The sequence below is a fragment of the Ambystoma mexicanum genome, chromosome 9 (assembly GCF_040938575.1).
Source record: "Ambystoma mexicanum isolate Mex_15411 chromosome 9, UKY_AmexF1_1, whole genome shotgun sequence".
Taxonomy (NCBI): Eukaryota; Metazoa; Chordata; class Amphibia; order Caudata; family Ambystomatidae; genus Ambystoma; species Ambystoma mexicanum.
The window spans coordinates 50,274,100-50,293,466 of NC_090931.1; the positions used below are offsets into that span (position 1 = coordinate 50,274,100).

The window sequence follows — 19,367 nt, forward strand, 5'->3', positions numbered from 1 at the left end:
AGGCAGGGGTAAAAGAGGAAGGAAGTAGTAGAATGAAAACCAACGATTTATGTCTAAAACATCAAAGCAAGGCATAGGTGGGCTGGGGGTAATGATCAAGCATTGCTCTATCTTTGTGCATCAATGTTAATCCCTGAAGATTGACAGATGTCCTCATAATGTATTACGATTACTTTCTAAATAAAAGCTTGCTCTGTAGTCTCAGTCGGCGGCCATCTTGGGTTGGAGATGGAGCGATTAACGAGTGCCTCTGGGGAAACACAGTCAAGCCACAATCCCCTGATGAATGAATGAAACAACAGGCAGTGTGATAGTATTTTACAAACACACTGAAACACAGCTACAATAAAAAGATATTTCTGCCTGCACATTGAAATAGTTTGTTTCTTTACAAAACGTTTCCATAATGGTACACTTTCCTCCCGTGGACGTGCGAGTAAAGATATGCAAGGTTGTTTTGCCAGAGAGTGCAGTAGTATCGAGGAATGTATGATGCAGATGTTACTTTTTCACAGACTGCAGCAGCCCCTCCCCGGATGCTGATATGATAAACCTTCTTGCTGAGTCCAATGTTGGGTGGACACCAGACCAGCTCAGCTGCCTGACTGACGAGAACTTCATCAGCGCAATCGACACCCTGAGCAAGGTTAAAGGCTTCTCCACGGACCAGCTGACAGCGCTCAAGAACAGAGCAATGCAGGTAGGACCCGCTGTTTCAGGAGACCAAACCTAGCGCTTGCTGAACCTAGAATATGTATAGCTTACACATAGAATTGTCAGGACTCTACGGGTGCGAGAAGTTAAGCTAGGAGCCCCCGCGTAGGGAGAAAAGTAGTGTCCTATGTTGGAAGACACTCCCGCCCCCTGCACACCATCTGTACTGACGAATGACTCAGTCAATACTTGGTAGTTTGTTCTAAACAATTTTTACATAATTAGATACAATTCCAGTGGTGTATATAGTGCTGACAAGTGTCAGTCTTTTACTAATACATAAGCAATAAGCAAGCAATGTTAAATAGTATTGAGCTCTACGCGTTTCAGGAGTTTCAGGAGGTATATCCCTTCTTCAGGAGCGGTAAATCTGTATGGATCAGTTTTGGGCGTGGTATAATTGGTCGCGGCTGAATTGACTGTGGTCAAATCATCCACAAAACCAATGTTGCCGTGGCCAAAAATGGCCGTTAGTAGCCTATAGTTATGCCTGTCATGGATGCGTTGAGATTGTTTTGGCATTCTATAGTAGGTCATCATGCCAGACCCTGTCCAGCAATTTCATAATAAAGTTGACATTATTTTGGAAGAATGTAACATGGTTGCAGCGGTCTTGGAAAATGCAGAGGGAACATTGAAAAAACAATAATTGATAGAAGTGCTTTAGACAAGAGGTTGGAACGCAGGCAATGTTCTCTGGTTACCGATGCAACAGCCGGGGGATTTGGGGATAACGAGGATGGCGTGCCTCCATAAGCTTAGTTGTTCAAAAAGCAATATGTGTGTTACCTGTGATCCCCTAACTGTGTCATTGGCAGAGTAGGCAAGGCCAGCCTGGCAGAGACATGCGGGGAATGAGGAAGCAAATACTGTATGGCAGGAACCCAGGTCAGAAGGCATATTCCAGGCACATCAAAGTGAATGCAAAAATGAATACTGGATTTCAGAAAGAACAAACATGACACTTGAATAGAAATTAGAACGACTTTTAGCGACAGGTTTGCACAAAACAGCACAAGTGATAACACTGGAACAGAGAGGACAGATTTACATCTAGATACAGAGTCGGGATACCAAGGAGGAGGAGCACATGGTTCATAACTTTTACTTTACAGTGCACTGTCTATTTTACAACATAAATTAACATTCTAGTTTCTTTTTATTAAACCAGCATAGTACAGAGGGTCTTCAACTGGTTTCTCATTCCTTTACTTAAAAACACTTTTACATGAAGCTTCCAGGACTCATGCACTAGCCTCCCACCTCTCAAAACTACTAGTTCAAGCCGACCCACAAACCAGTGCGGGAGCAGCGAACAATAACTAGGAGCTTTGGGTCAGCAAAGCGATCTTCAAACACGTCATTTAATTGGCAGAGTAAACTTATTGAAAACTCTTTGTGGGGATGACAAATCCGTGGATCAGTCGAGCGCTGATTGGATATGTTTAGTCCAATGGTCGCCGTTGTGCGAATCAATTACATTTATGGTCTAGTCAAGTGTTTGTCATTGTATACGTTGTTTATTTCTTGGTTAGTTAGCACCAAAGAAAACATCATTGTAGAAATGAATGACAATTTTTGACATGGTAAATCGCTACACAGCCGACGCGCGTTTCAACCTAAGTCTTTTTCAAGGCCAATTGAGTTAGGGGGTGGGCTCCGAGGATCTGTAGGCTGGTCCTCCCAGGGCGGGTGCCAGAGGGGTTGGGTAACCGTTTGTTTGTCGGGTCCGGCGAGTGGTCCAATGCGAGGGTTCTCGGGAAGCGCGTTCACATTTGAAAGGGTCCCACACAGCTGAAATACAGCATGAAGAGTTCCAAACCCCAAATGAACTGTCTCAAATACCCAAGCAGTGCTCAAAACATGAGAAACACAGGCATGCAACCCTTCAAGGGCAATATGGAGGGACCTCTATGTGCTGTTAGAGGTACTGCACTTAAACTAGATCACGGAAGTAAATCACACAATGGGAGTCAATGGAAAAGAGAGTGCGTGACCACCCGCGAATGAGTGGACAATACTGCTCCAGAGCGAGACAAAGCACAACAAGCAGAGCAACCTCTGCTCCAACACACTGGTGGAGTGGGCAAAGGCAGGGCATGGAGGATGCACAGAGGCATAGATTGCTGGAACCTGGGAGCAGCTCCCCCAGTAGCAGTTTTATCACATGAAGTCAGGGGTCGCAGCCTCTGCAGAGGTCCCAGAAATGGCAGGATAGACAGCAGCAATGCTGCAGGCAGGAGTGACCAGAGCCTGTCAGAGGCGCAGACCTCCAGCAGCAGTGGGGCGGGCCTTAGACAGCTCTGACAGCAGAACACAGGCTGATGCAGAGTCTCGTTTAGAAGGTCTCCAGCGAAAAGCTCTGAATCCCAGGGGCTCAGGGCTACAAGTAGCCAAGGAGACAGACCAAGTGAGTGTGGTGGCAGGGGGCCACCGGGGAAGTACCACTACCTATAAACAGGTAGAATCAGCCCATTTATACACATGAAATTGCAAATGGAGTGCAAACTGAATAATACACAATAAACAACACTCCTAATATTAGAGTTACCCAATAGAATGAACAATTACTGAAAATACATGATGTTTTCTTTGTCAATAAAATTAAATATATTAATGCAGGTTCCAGACCCCTACTGACAGTCTGCAGTTAAGCATAGGTGGGCTATCTATTCCTGAGGGGTAAGGAGGCCTTGCGCCTTCTGAAACATCAGGTAAACAGGATAAGGCTAGCAGCAAATTGTGTTACTGGAAAACTCCAGTCCATTGAAATCAATGCAGTGCATTAAACAGAATGAGGGTTGATGGAAGATAATGGCTTTCCAAAGGAATACATGTTATTTAAGAGCACATTTTACATAACAGTGTTCCTTTCACCGCAAATCAGTTTTATCGTCCCTATTCTCTCAGTCATTTCTGCTCTAGGGTCCGCCTACACCATGAGCAGGCATTATCTCTCTATAGGTCCCACGGTGCAAAGGGGCGACTGCAGGGACTGGGTGCCCACAGACCAGGTACTATTTTTTAGTATCAACCTCTACTTAGGAAGGTCATTACACATTTCCATTCCATGTATGTCTCTCGGTATTATCACAGAAGGTGAAGTGTTCTGCCAGGTGTTCAGTCGTGTGAAAGCTCTGACGGTGGAAGCCTCGCTGAACTTTTATTGCGTGTGTGCTCACCGTGCTGACTGTGGAGCTACTGGCGAATTGGACAACTGTTCCTTTAACACTGGAGACCTTTTAAACATTGTGAGAACGCGAAGCATTCGCGAAGTGTTCTGCTAAGTGTTCAGTCCTGTTCTGGAGTGTTTTGGAGTACCACAATGTTATGTGGCAGTTCTTTGTGAGCTGTGCCTAAACTTTGAAGGAAATCAAACACGCACAACTCTCCTCTTCATTCACACAGAGGTTAGTCAATTGCTCTTAAAGATTGCTAATCGGCTTCTCCACTGCGTTGGAGTTAACGGATGTTGCCATTACCTTGAGAAGTACAGGGAGTGTGGCTCTGGCGTCGTGTCATGTGAGGCCAGACCCATAGCCCTTAACCTAATTGCCATCATTACCGCCAGTCAGAACATTAGCAATTTCTCTACACTTAACACCATGCTTTTAAGAAGCGGGTCTTTGCCTAATGCAGATTCATTGAGCGCTTCGACAACTGATCGATCAGCGATCTCTGACCATGATATGTTGCGTGCTGTAGCGGTCCCCTTACCTCAACCTCCTGTTTCACTGTCGGAGAGTGTGTTGATGATTAATGCGCTGAATGCCTCACATAATGCTCAAGATGACAATGCGACTACCACCGCAATTGGAGACAAGCTTGTGAAACAAGTGACAATTAACACCGTCTTTCCCACCATACCAAAATCATTTATACAACCTGTCTCAGCATCAACTAGTGGGTTAACTTTTACACACCAAGTTGAATCCTGCAATGAAGTTGAAGCATCTCTGGACTCCTCATTTTCTTCCTTTTCATCGACATCTACATTTCCCCCATCCAGGCATCTATCTGCGGCCTTTAAACACACCATAGGCCCAGGCGACTTCTCAATACCCGGCGCCTTGGGGGAAATTAATCAAGTGCTAGCGATTCTAGTTTCACTCTATGATTCACTGAAAACAGAAACGAAGACCCATTCTGTTCTATTAGAGTCATTATTATTTAAATTTCAGAATGTGAATCTTCACACGATGGTGAATGATTACAAATGATGCTTCATTCACCAATCATCTTAAAACACAGAACCTGCTAAAATAGATTTGACAACCGTGATGCAGTCTGCACAATCGCATCATTCAGATCTGAAACTCCCCTGGCACAGAGGACACATCACTCAAGCATTGAAAACATCAGGTGTGACCAACTCTGGTGCTCCATCATCGTTGTCATCGTGTTCAGTTCCCTCTCTTTTGATTGGTTTGGTTCTTGAGCAGTTTCCTACATTGGCGCCTTACTTCTCAACATGTCCACAAAAATCGACCATAACTTGGTCGATCTAACTGCAGGAATCAATGATAATGGCACAGAAGGTAAAGGTTACATTGACTTTAACTTGGAAGGACAGACCAACCAAAACACCACTGGGTTGCCCGTAACTGTCGCTAAGAAGGCTTCCATGATGCTAGCATCTAAGAAACCAAGAAAACAATTTCGGAAATCTAAAAATATTATTATTCTGAACAAGACAAGGCAAGCAAAAAGAAGCCCAGAGAAGCAAGTAAATGAAGGAAGAGAGGCTTAGCTCTCACTTTTATTAACGTGGTCCACAGATCACTTACTACGGGTGTGTCTTTCTCCATTGACTTATCAGAGTGGGCAACGCATCAGAATCTTCGCCCTAACAAAGAATGAGCTACCAATACTGAAGCTCAGTCACAGCCAAGCGCTGTCCATTTAACAACAGGGCAGAGGGAGCTCACATGAGCGGGCTCGAATTTACGTATCAATGAACACCCAGGGCAGCCAAAATTGAACGCTCATCAAACCTCTCATGTTGATAAAGTCTTACCAACTCTGCCAAAATCACAACATGCATTTGGGCTGGGACTCAATGGGAGGTCAAATAACCCTGATACATATCGGAAAAACTCCAATTCAACTTCTAGTGCTGACATTGTATCTGCATGGACTGCCTTTTCTCTGAGTCAATGCGCCAGACAAAAGGACTCTACGTTAAAATTCACACTGTATGTTGATCCAGTAACTCAAACGACTGCTCAAATCCCACATTTAATGGATGTGCAAGCAGCAAAGAAATCATTTAACTTGCAATCCTCCCCATGTCATTCGATTCTGAATAGAAACTGGGACTCTGACAGTGCGAGAGCGCCAATGGGTCCAAGTGCGCTCAATAACTTGAGTGGTGGAAACAAGCAAGGACTGAGAATAAACAGCTGGAACAATCCTAATGTGATCCATCCTCAGAAGTTGTCGGTCTTACTAGAGAGTGTTTTACATGACAACAAATATATTGTATTAAATCAATTAACTGTATTAGAATTCCTTTGTTTTTCCCCTCTTTGATTTCCATCAATTCAACTGACATTGACTGTGTCTTTTTTGCCGACAGGCATAGGACCGATCGACTGATTCTGTTTCTTAAATCTAAAAGTGTCTTTGATCTTCTCTTTAAGGAAATAGCCGCTATCAGATCCATGGGCTTTGACCTCTCGCTACATACTGAGATTCCTCAACTTCAGGGGAACAATGGTGCTGAGGAAAAATCCATAAAAGATATGCTAGAAGCTCTCTGTAGCAAGAATGAATAATTAAGACAGAAGCATTACTTGGGTAGCACAAGGATAACATCTCATTCTCAAAACTGCTTAACTGAGATGGCTAAATTACCTATGGTAAAAGAAACACAGATGTTTTCACCTTTTCCCTGATGTTCACGCAATAGGTCACTATGTATCCCTACTTTGCTGTAACATTATAGGCCACAACATTCTTCTATCTAACCCAGATGTAGGAACTCTATTGACCAAACACACACTTATTGTCTTACAGGAAACCTGGCTGGTACAAACTCCAGCCCTTGAAAGCTATGCAGTTGTGTGCCAATCAGCATGCAAGTGTGCAACAGGGAGCCTTTTGGGTGATTATTGACCATGGTTAAAACTTCTTGTCCGATTTCTATAATCTCATCTAATTCCATACTATTTGTATCTTGACAACTCATATTAAAATCAAACTTAATATTATAATGGATATCATGGTAATAAACATATACTGGCACATAGGCGTGGGTTCCTTAAATAGCTTTACAGATGAAGTAATCTCCCATCTGATTGGTTGGCTTGAACATAATACGGTGTCTTGAAAAGGGGAAAATCTTCCTCGGGACCAGCCCTTGAGAGCAAAAATTACCCAATTCAGCCCAAAATACAGGTCCTATCGTGCTGCGCAATGAACTCGCGCTAATGAAAAATGACACCTTCAGAATGTTTAGCATTTATTAGACAAAAAGCATAAACAGTAAATTTAGCAGCACTTTGGAATTCAAGTTAAAGAAGATTATAAAGCTCATTAGAGCAATCACAAAACTTAGAGAAAGACAAAATATAGAGAAACATAGAACTTAGAGAAACATAGAGAAACACAGTCTTACGTCCCTTAATCAGCGGTAGGAGACCCTGGCCCTCATAAGCTAGCTGTTGCCAGCCCCGCTCAGATGACAGCGCTGCAGGGTGCCACAGAGCATCAGGTTCCAGACACTTGCTCTTGCTTGAACCAAGTCCACGGCTCGATCTCCCACCCATTTCTGGGTGAGTGCACCTTTTGTGCTCTTGTGCCGTCAATCAACATGACGCGCAGTTCCAGAACTTTCCCTGTTCAAAATATAGGCTTGCTCATGGAAAAACCCAACTCTCTCTGAGATGCTCCCTGCTCGCTCCTACCCCTCCCTCGGAGCCCTCTCCGCGAAAGCACTGGAATGTCCTTATCAGCATGTGGGCAAGGCTGTACCAGGCCTTCTCAGGGAAACAGGATTTGTTTACAAAGCCATGCAGGTCTACAGTTAGAAAGCAGAATATTCTAAGAGAAGCCGAGATGAATTAACCCCATGTGAGCAAGCTCTACCAGGCCTGCACTCATAGCTTAGCGCCCATAGCGCTTCAAAGATCCAAGTGCTATATAGGTGCTATAATGCTCCAAACCCTCCAATAATGTCTTTATTAGCTACAGAACTGGGGACACCGCCCTGCTTGTCTATGCACAATGCATAATGTAACCTGCCACCCCTACTAGGCCTGCATATTCCTTGTAGCTCACTAAAACGTAATGGAGGCGCTACCACACATTACTGTCAGCATTACTTTCAGCATTTAGCACATACTTTGAATAAACTATTGGCTTTCAGTGGCTAGTGCTGTCATCTGAAGCCCTAATTGGCAAATTGGCACTTTGTATTTCACGACATACGGAAGGCCAACTAATCATTCTGGGTGACTTGAACGCCAGATGTCTTCTTACTGAATCTTTCACTGGACGGTCCCATTCCCATTTGATGAATAATGATTTCTGAAAAATCTGGTTACAAAGCTTAGGACTGGTAATGCATAATGGTCCCGTTAATGGGAATGAGCCTAGTAAACCCACCTCGTACAACAGGAGGACACACTCAACAATTGATTACATATATGTGAATTTACCATTGCTTGACTGTTGCACACTGTTGTCTGTTTGCAAAAATAGTTTCAGTGACCATAGTTACTTCTCTACTATATTTGTATTTCAATCCTCATCCAGCAAACCTGTACAAACTTCTCCACCTTCATTGACGATCAATCAGGCAGGCAACCGTCTGAGATGGTATACGACTCGAGTTGAGAAAGTTAATCAGAATGCACATTATTATGTCAACTCCAGCACGTTGGACTGGCAATTTGAGTCCTTTGGAGTAAAACACTTTGCAGGTTTTCTGCATAAATGACTGAGCTCTGATAGCAGATGAAGCTCTCGGAATAAAAGATTGACTGCCAAAACATATACACCCCTTTGACTTTGAAATAGTTCAATATAAAAGGTCTTTGTGAGCTGAGATTAGGGCAATCAAAAAATGTGGTAAGAAAATTCAGAGCAATATCAGCTGAGGATCAAACACATCAAACATAACTATAGAATGCAGTTAAATGTACATAGGCATCACTCATGCAGCACGATGCAGAATCAATGCTGTCTGCCCTATGTGTCATGCAACACATTCCCGCTGGCGTCTGTGGCCCCAAGTTCGTTTTTGCACTTCCTAATTCCTGTCACGCTCAGTAACTACGTGCACTCGGTGGTCTAGTCTTTCTCCGTCCGAGTGCACGTTGCGTTACTTAGCCACGCCTCCCTTCCAGCTCTACGTGTTGCAACCGCTCTTGGTCAGCTGTGTTCCCGTTTGCTGCCGCAGTCTTGCTTTACGCTTTGTGTTTGCTCCGCTGAGCATCCCCTTTTCCTCCTCCATTTATTCCCTTTTCCTTTCCTGTTTTCCTTTTTTCCGCCTCCCTGCATTCCCAGTCCTATTTCTCGGGGGCTCTCTCCTGGGTTCCCTCTCTTCCTCTTACTGCCCCTGCAGTTCGTATTCTTCAGCTCTGTTTTCGGAGTTTTCTTCAGAAGTCCACCGTCACTGCTACTTCCTGTCTGGGTCTATCGCTCAACATTCCTCTGGGCTCAGTTCTCATCAAGAGACCTGCTGGGCCTTTGTCATCAGTGTTTTTTTTTGCCTGTATTGGCTTTTCTTCCCCTCTCTGTCCCTCCGGGGAGGGAGTCATGGCCAGGGCATTTTAAACAGCTCTCACTGTGGCTTCCTCTTGCGGGAGACTCAAGAAGCGCAGAAAAAAAGAAAAGGATTACAGAGCTCACCGATCTCTCACCCCAGTCGACGAGGATTCAGATACCACAGGTGAGGAGGTTGAGGAGGGAAGTGGGGATACCAATGCATCACCAGGGAAGGCAGTTGACAGATTACAACTCCAAACTTCAAGGATGGCTACTCCTGGGCACGTGCAGGAGTTGATTCCCGTGGTACTGAACCTCTCTCTTGAGATGCAAAACATGAAGGCAGAGAATAATGTTCTAAAACAGATGGTGGCGGCACGTGAGCCCCCTACTACAGATTTGCCACCAATGTCTTTGTCATCAGGGAAGTATGACGGATTTCCCAAAGCCCTAAAGGAATTCCTTGATGCTTGTAGGGTGTATTTTTCCTTCAGAACCCGCACTTATGCATCTGATCATGCCAAAGTCGGTTTCCTAATCTCAAACATGACTGGGAACACCCTTGCTTGGGCCACCCCTCTCATCACAGGAGCTGATCCAGTGCTCCAAAATTTTGATGCATCTGTGGATTTAGTGAAACGTACCTTTGAGAGACCCGAATTATCCCTGACAGCAGGCGAAGACCTACTGTACATTCGTCAGGGTCAAGCTGATGTATTCACTTACATTTCTTCATTTAAAAGATTGGCAATGGAGACTAGTTGGTCCGATCAATCACAATTTAATTTGTTCCGCTGCGGTCTCCGAGAGGAACTAAAAGATGAATTGGCTCACTTCCCTCGCCCTGCTTCCCTACAGGAACTGATGACATCAGCCCTTCAGATGGAAATTAGGATGCTAGAAAGGCATCAGGAGAGATGTAAGACACGTACCCCACTTGCAAGAACTTCCTCTCCTCCTTCACCTAAGCTCAAACACACAACAAGCCCATGCAGATCGGCACCACTCGTCCATCGTTGACCCCTGAAGAAAGAAGAAGAAGAAAGGAACAAGGTCTATGCGCTTACTGTGCTTCGGATCGACACACAGTTCGGAATTGTACTGAACTGCCCCAAAAGCCGGCGGAAAACGTGAACCCTCGGTCCTAGAAGGGACGGGCTATTGAGGGCAGTCTATTAGTCCCTATGTTACCATGTCAATTGACTCCTCGGATCCTTCCGAAGACTCTCGTCTTATGGTCCAGTCAGTAATAGTTACCATTCACGGCAACCAAGTAGAGACGTTGGCACTCCTGGACTGCGGGGCCGCAGGAAACTTTGCTGATACACTCTGGGTTGACAATGTCGGAGCTAAACGTATTAACCGTTCACATGGCCAGAAGGTTGAGGGAGTGGACGGTAAGCCTCTGTGTTCAGGACCTATTCTTCACACCACCGAACCTTTGCCACTCACAATTCTCCAGCATTCAGAAGTCATCGCTTTTGACATAATTCGAGCGGCTCATTTTCCTCTGATATTAGGGATCACCTGGTTACGTCAACACAATCCCAGTGTGGACTGGAAGTCAAATTGCATGCATTTATACTCCAACTACTGCCAAACCCATTGTTTCCATAAAACACCTTACCAGGAGGTAAAAATCTCATCTACCTCTCTCAATACGGCCATTGGAGTCCATTCTCTTGACAAAGTAGTGGACGAGTACTCTACGGTATTTTCAGAGGCAGTTCCAATGGCATTGCCCCCCCACAGACCTGAGGACTGTGCCATAGAGTTGGTACCCAATGCCCTAGTACCATTCGGCAGGATGTTTGCCTTGTCCAAGACTGAAAAGGAAGTACTACGGAAATATTTGGACGACAACTTGTGCAATGGTCTCATTAGGCCTTCAAAGTCTCCTGCGGGTGCCCCATTGTTTTTTATCCCCAAACGGGATTCCAAGGACCTCAGGCCATGCATCGACTACCGGTGATTGAACAAGGTCACTCTAAAGGATAGGTATCCTGTGCCGCTTATCCCGGACGTTTTGGAAACCGTTCAGGGTGCAACGGTTATCATTTGCTCAGAATATGTTCTGCAGATGAATGGAAAACCACATTTAGGACACCTTTCGGACTGTATGAATATCATGTGATGCCATTCGGCCTTGTGAATGCTCCTGCCATTTTCCAAATATTCATCGACCGGATATTTTCTGATCTCTTATTCGTGTCAATGGTCGTATATCTTGACGATATACTGTTTTTTTCTCGGACTATTCAGAACATCAGCTTCATCTCACAGAAGTACTAAAGCGCCTTAAAGAGCATCACTTATTAGCCAAATGGGAAAAGTGCATTTTTGGTGTTTCTTCGGTTCACTACTTAGGGTTTATTCTTTCATCTCAAGGCATTCAAATGGACCAAAAGAAGGTAGAGGCCATTCTTCAATGGCCAACCCCTACCTCTATTAAAGAGGTGCAACGATTTCTGGGCCTGGCAAATATCTACAGGCAATTTATACCAGGATTTTCCAACATCGTTTTACCCATCACCAGTTTGCTAAAGAAATCATCTAAACCCTTCCTTTGGAGCATGCAGGCTGAAGAAAGCTTTCGATTCTTAAAGGACAGTTTTTGTAGCGCTCCTATTCTACGCCAGCCAGATGAAGACAAGCCTTTCATCTTAGAAACAGATGCCTCTGCAGCAGCTATTGGAGCCGTACTACTGCAAGAACATGATCATGAAGAACACCCTGTGGCCTGTTTATCAAAGACCCTCACAACGAGTCAACAAAACTATTCTGTTATTGAAAAAGAACTCTTAGCCATCAAAAAAGGCCTGTGAGGTTTGGAGACATCTGCTGAAGGGGAGCCACCATCCTTTTGTGATTCGGACGGATCACAAAAATGTACAAGTTCTGCAGTCTATGGATTGTATCAATTCCAGACAAGCCCGATGGGCACATTTTTTTTCTCAATATGATTTTCATATCACTTATATCCCTGGAAGCCAGAACGCCTTGGCAGATGCTCTGTCTAGAAAGACGTTTATCTCCCATGAAACCTCTTTTTCCCTGAAAAACTTTTTCCAAGAAACTGAATTATAGCTACTATCTCCTCCTTCTTTCAGCGGATCCGAGAAGCAGCTCGCACTCACTTGAAACCGCGAGGCATGGCTACAAAGAACGGTCTGTTTTTAAGGAATCAGAAGTATGGGTCCCCTCCAAGACTCTTCAAGAAAACATCAGGTCTTTGTGCCATGATCACAAGACGGCAGGCCATAGAGGACAAGCCAGTACCCTGGATTTGGTGAGAAGAGCCTTCTATTGGCCCGGTTTGCCTGAACACTTCAAGCGTTACGTTAAGACTTGTGGAGTCTGTAATCAAAGCAAATACAGTGCAAAAAGACTCATTGGTTTGCTTCAACAGGATACCATCCCTGATCGCCCGTGGAGTAATATATCCAAAGATTTCATTGTGGATTTGCCACCCTCACACGGATGCACCTGTATAATGGTGACTATGGATTCCCTCACCAAGTTGGCTCACTTCTCTCCGCTCCCAGGTCTTCCGACTGCCAATGGCATGGCATTGGTGTTCATTAAGGATATTTTCAGACTCTGCGGTCTCCCGGACAAGATAGTGTCTGACCGCGGGGCTCAGTGTGTGTCCACATTTTGGAAATCGCTTTGCGCCGCTATTAACATCCAACGGGCATTGTCGTCTGGATATCATCCTCACACCAGTGGGCAAACAGAGCGTTTAAATGCCACCCTGGAACAGTACTTACGGAGCTACACTTACTTGGAGCAGGATAACTGGGTGGACCTGTTGCCAACGGCAGAATTCGCATATAACAACACTAGTCAATCGGTGACTGGGATGTCTCCTTTTTTTTGTTCATATGGGTTTCATCCCAGAGCCATTATTCCTCTCATTTCTTTTCAACCTGCACTCCGGCAGTGGAAGGCGAACTGTCTCGGATAAAGGACACTCAAGAAAAGGCAAAGGTTAACCTAATGGACAGTCTTAAGGCCTACAAATGGCAGGCCGACCGACATCGGCAGGTAGTCGCTGATTGGCAGGTGGGCTCGAAGGTATGGCTCTCCACTAAATACCTTCCAAGATGGTCTCACCCATCTAAACTGTCACCTAGGTACATTGCACCCTATCCTATCACCGAAAAAATCAATCCGGTGGCTTTTCGGTTGAAATTACCTCACATTCTAAGGCGAATTCACCCAGTGTTTCATGCCTCACTTCTAAAAAGCGCTGAACCATCTTGCAGGGCTCAACCTTTACCGGTTCTCTCTCACTCCCCTGACACCCCAGAGTATGAGGTTTCCCAGTTACTGGATTCTTTGTACCGTAAACAGCGCCTGGAGTACCTGGTGCATTGGAAAGGATTCTCTCATGCAGAAGACTCCGGGGAACCCATCTCACACATCCATGCCCCGGTCCTTCTTAAGAAGTTTCATCGGTTGCATCCTGGTAAGCCGGGGGGGGGTTGCGCCTTGGTGGGGGGCATACTGTCACACGACGCATTCCCGGCTGGCGTCTGTGGCCCCGAGTGCGTTTTTGCACTTCCTAATTCATGTCACGCTCAGTAACTAGGTGCACTCGGCGGTCTAGTCTTTCTCCGTCCGAGTGCAGTTTGCGTTACTTAGCCATGCCTCCCTTCCAGCTCTTCGTGTTGCAACTGCTTTTGGTCAGCTGTGTTCCCGTTTGCTGCCGCGGTCTTGCTTTACGCTGTGTGTTTGCTCCGCTGAGCATCCCCTTTTCCTCCTCCATTTTTTCCCTTTTCCTTTCCTGTTTTCCGTTTTTCTGCCTCCCTGCATTCCCAGTCCTATTTCTCGGGGGCTCTCTCCCGGGCTCCCTCTCTTCCTCTTACTGCCCCTGCAGTTCGTATTCTTCAGCTCTGTTTTCGGAGTTTTCTTCAGAAGTCCAGCAGCACTGCTACTTCCTGTCTGGGTCTATCGCTCAACATTCCTCTGGGCTCAGATGTCATCAGGAGACCTGCTGGGCCTTTGTCATCAGTGTTTTGTTTTGCCTATATTGGCATTTTCTTCCCCTCTCTGTCCGTCCAGGGAGGGGGTCACGGCCAGGGCATTTTAAACAGCTCTCACTGTGGCTTCCTCTCGCGGGAGAGTCAGGCATGCCCAGAAAAAAGGAAAAGGATTACAGAGCTCACCAATCTCTCACCCCAGTGGACGAGGATTCAGATACCACAGGTGAAGAGGTTGAGGAGGGAAGTGGGGATACCAACGCATCACCAGGGAAGGCAGTTGACACTATGCAATGAAGATGCATGTGCCTTCTGGACTCTGATTAACAATTTGAAACGATTTTGGCTGGGCCCAGTACTTTAAACGTTCCTCTCCTGTCATTCAACATAATGTGGATGACGACTGGACCCTAACTTTCGATTTTGATTCAGTGCTTCGAATTATTGAACACATTAGTTCATCATGCACTCCTGGCCCTAATACTCTCTCGAATATCCTTTCCATAGGCGATCCAGCAACCTTGGCTTCAATCCTGAATATTCTTTTCACAGATATTGTAGCAACTCAATCATTTCCTTCCTCGTGGTCTTCAGTCCACATTATCCCAATTTTTGAGAGAGCCTCTTCCTCTGATCCTGTCAATTACAGTCCAATTGCAATTTTCGATGCCAACAATAAAGTCTTCATGGCCATACTGCTTTATCACCTAGAAGCATGGCAAACAGCAGTTGGTAAGATCCCAAAATGGCAAACAGGATTTAGAAAAAACCATAATACAGTATTAACTGGTTTGATCTTGAAAACTATCTTGTGCCAAGTATGGAGGAAAAAAAAGAGTTCCTATTTGTGGCAACGATAGACCTGTCTGTTGCCTTCGATGCAGTAGATCGAAATATATCATGGACTAAGCTGCAAAAAATGGGGAATCCCATCTGGACTTCTTTGTTTAATAATAGCTATACACACCAACACGAATATCAAAATTCAACTAGATCGCGCAGGCACTTTGTCACAAAAAATGAGAACAGTAAAAGGGGTCAGGCAGGGCTGTGTCCTGGTGGCCTGTTTATTCAACCTTTATTTATGCAACATAGGCATCCCTCTTAGTCAGGTCGCTCTGGAAACCCCGAGAATTGATAAGCTCAAGGTCAACTGGCTCGCCTTTCGCAGACGACCTCCTTATTTCCGAAACCACCTCTGAAGGATTGCCGCACTTGCTAAACGCTTTCACAGATTTTGCAGCAGCTCACAGTCTTAGAGTTCATTCAGCAAAGACCAAAGTTATGCCTTTGTGTAATTAACTCCAAAAAGCACATTAAAACATTGTTTTTGGCATGTTGACAACGAAGAGCTGGAACGCGTCGCAAGCTTGACATGCTTGGGATTCCCTATTTCTGCTCGAGAATCCAAGTCGACATTGAGAGAAAGGGCTGATCTGTTGCGGAGTTACTACGTGTGGACTCTGGGTATGGGTGGTTTTCCATGATCCCGGCCATAACATTTTATGAGGGGAAAAGAATTCCAAAACGTCTATATGGTTTAGAGATAGTACCTACTTGGGTGTCAAACCTGCTCCCACAGATCGAGGCTAACCTCTGGATAGGCGTATTTCGCGTACCTAACAGTACTCCACATGTAATATCATTTGGGTCTCTATGCTTTAAAAAGTCGAGCACAATGGAAGCACTTACTAATTTATTATAAAATCAGGACCTCAAAAACGGTCTCTTGTCTTTATTGGGGACCTTGAGGACATTATTGTGGAAAAAAGCAACAGCCACTTTCAGAAGGATGCTTGCTCCCACTTACTGAACTGGGCCTATCTTTGATGGATTTAAAGGCAAATCCAGATAATATTAAAAGAAATGCCTTATAGACATGACTGGGCAACCACAATGAATACTACGCATTCGTATGACTCCCGGAAGCACTTAAAACTAGATTATAAAGCTGCCAAAACTATTGCACCTTTTTAAACTATGTATCCTCACCCCAATATTCCACGAGATTGTATCCGTTTTCGATGGAATCTTATCCCGACAAGAGAAATTCTCCATCGTTACAATCCTATGGCTACACAGATAACTAACCATATGTCGATTGGGCAACACGCCCTTTACACGGGGAACGTTAGATCATCTGCTTTGCTCTCATGGGAAGGCATGAGGTGTGCTTCAGTCGCTTAATCTTACACTGCACTGTAGACCTTTGCAAATCATTTTGGCAGCTTTTCTTAGCTGGTCCCACAACCTCATTAGTCATAGCTGGTGTTGGTTATCTAAGGTTTTAACAACTTGAATGAACTGTTTTTAGTATACCTTTTATGCAATGGATTTTATTAATTCAATGTTTATGCAAGCATTGTACCTGTTTTATCTGTGATGCATTTCATCAATTTGTTACTTTCTAGACGTTGACAATAAAATCATGTTTGTACACTTTGTTAAATGATAACCATGTGACAACAAAAAATAAAAAATAAAAAAAATGATCACAGAAGCAGTTCAACTTCATTGACACCTCTTCTTAAAGCAGCACACTCTGAGTGAGAGTGCGTGATACAGGGTCACAGAATGCATTCCTAGCACAGATGTGGCCTAAAGGAATGCTTTGCAAGAGGTGTGAAGCCTTGCCAGGGTCTACCCGCTGTTCCCAAGCTTGAGCTCACCAACAGTGTAACCCTAGGCGGAGTCTGCGGCGCCATTTGCACTTGGTTCCAAGTATGTCTTTTTGGGATTGCTGGCATCTGCTGTAGCCTTGTTTATGTTGTGACATTGTTTGTTGGCAGGTGTTCGGGAACCCGCTGCCTGTGGACATGGTGGCAGCCCTGAGACGCATTACGCTGGCTTTCACCGAAAGCGAAGTAACAGGCAGCTTCAAGGGTGTGGACACCGATACTCTGGCGGAGATCTCGAACTTTCCGGAGTGGGCCACCACCACAGTAAGAAGCACGACACCGTGCAGAAGCAATGGGGTGGCAGATTTTGGGACAATATGGGGCAGTGTTCCTAGTGATCTAGTAAACGTCAAACAACTGTACTTTTAAGTTTTAAATTCGCAACATTGCTGTAGAGAAATTGCGTTGCAATATCAAACTGACAACACTACTAAAATGTACTCGATTATAGTGTGCAAAACTACAGGGTGTTACCATAGAAATACTCTTCCCTATCGTGTATGAATAATGTGCCTTTGGAAACTACTACATGTCCTTCAAACTACAGCACTTACGCCTTCGATTCCTGTAGCGTGCCGTAGAGGTGGCCATCCTGAAGGAAATGACGTGGCTCTCATGTAGTCTGTCTTCTCTGTCTCCCATCCTCAGTACAAGTCGAGATCTGCTATCATTTTGAAATACTACCTGAGCAATGGGCGGACCGTAGCCTCCCTCGGTGACACAGACATTGTAGCTCTCGGCTACTTCCTGTGTGTCTTCTCAGCAGACGAGATCAAGCAGATCAACAGCACAGCCTACAGGTAAGTCACCGGAGCCTGCAGCACACGTCAACGCATGAATGTGCTATGGGCAAGGCTCAGTTGCGCCAGTGTGTTCAGCAGACAACTCTGCATAGGTTTGCTCTGACCCTAATGTAAGGAGTCTCACTAGTTCTCAGACTCTGGGCATTGTAAAGGTGTGCACTATTGATGGATTCTGCATCATTCCTATGCCTTGGAAATGCAGCGCCATGCCATGTCGCGCCATGCCATGCCATGTCATCCATTTTCTTGGCCTCATTGTATGCAGGGCCCTCCATGAGATGGGTCAGGCTGTTGTTCATTAGTTTGGGTGTAGATGTACAGGGGGTGGGCATGGTAGGTGTTGCTGCAGGGCTGATGTGGGCAGATCCATAGAAGCAAGGCCCTGTGTATGGGCACGCTTCCAGAGGTTACCAAAGGGTGGTATGTTGGATGTCAAACGCGAGGTAATATGGTGAGCCCCAGTCGGTTGATCCATGCATCCTTTGGTTAATAGTGCTTGCCAGAGTGTGCTGCACTGGTACGGTGGTGATGGGGCGTGATGCCTATTGCAGTGAGATGCAATGAGATTAGTTCTTAGTTAATATTAGTTAGTATACATTCTGGGTGAGGTAATGCCGTTAGAAGCAGCCACAGACCCCTTCTACCTGCCCGGTCTAGCAGTGACTAATACATGCCTTTGAAAAAGAGAATTGAAGGAATGGGAAACGTGTGGTATGTTTATGCTTTGCAGATTAGGATAACATAGCTTCCAGAAGAGCCTAGCAACCCAGCAGAATGTAATAAAATAAGCGCTTACTGGTGCCTGTGAACGTGAAAAGGCTGATATGCGTGCTTACAAAGAGGTGTGTGGTTGGCTGTGTCAGTTGATAATGCATGGGGCATGTCTTGCCACACTCGACTCATCACCCACGTAGTGCCCAGTAGCACTAATGATAGAGCGTGCCCTTGACAGTCACAGCCCTTGTCCATCTCCCTTCCCATCTGCAACACATTTCTGAAGAGGAACAATGGGGGCTTCAAGAATGTGGCAACGCTTCAGTGTGCTTTTGAGGGGTTTGAGGTCTTTCTGTGTTGCATCTGTGAGTAGGCAAGGGTTTGTTTGTTGTGAACCAGAATAAGGAGGCAAACCAAAAGAGGACATTTCAAAGACGTTTCTTTTTAAAAGATAAAGAAAGCCCTGACTCTCCTTATCGCCATTACCTACCTACGAAACTAAAATAAAGGGTGATCATCTGTCCTCTAAAGAAATCAAAAATGGTCCTCCATCAAAACCTTCTTTCTATCTAGCCGTACCACTATTGAAAACAACCTAAATAACCACAGGCTTCTGCTACTGGCTGATGGGGCTTGTCCGGCCAGGGTCCCTGGCTTTGATCTCCAAAAGCCGTTCTCAATTCCACGAAAGAAAAATGTGTTCATTAGAAAAATATCACAAACGTTTCTTTATTTTTTTATTTTTTTATTTTTTTCTTTGG

General features: G+C 45.0%; 1 protein-coding gene across 1 annotated transcript in view; it reads left to right on the top strand.

Moving 5' to 3' along the window:
* LOC138487640 (otoancorin-like) overlaps positions 1-19,367 on the top strand; it is a 245,406-nt gene that overhangs the window by 212,791 nt on the left and 13,248 nt on the right. The window contains exons 19-21 of the mRNA XM_069614128.1: positions 516-700; positions 17,201-17,353; positions 17,738-17,889. Of these exons, the coding sequence (XP_069470229.1) occupies positions 516-700; positions 17,201-17,353; positions 17,738-17,889 (490 nt within the window). The remainder of the gene's footprint in view (positions 1-515; positions 701-17,200; positions 17,354-17,737; positions 17,890-19,367) is intronic.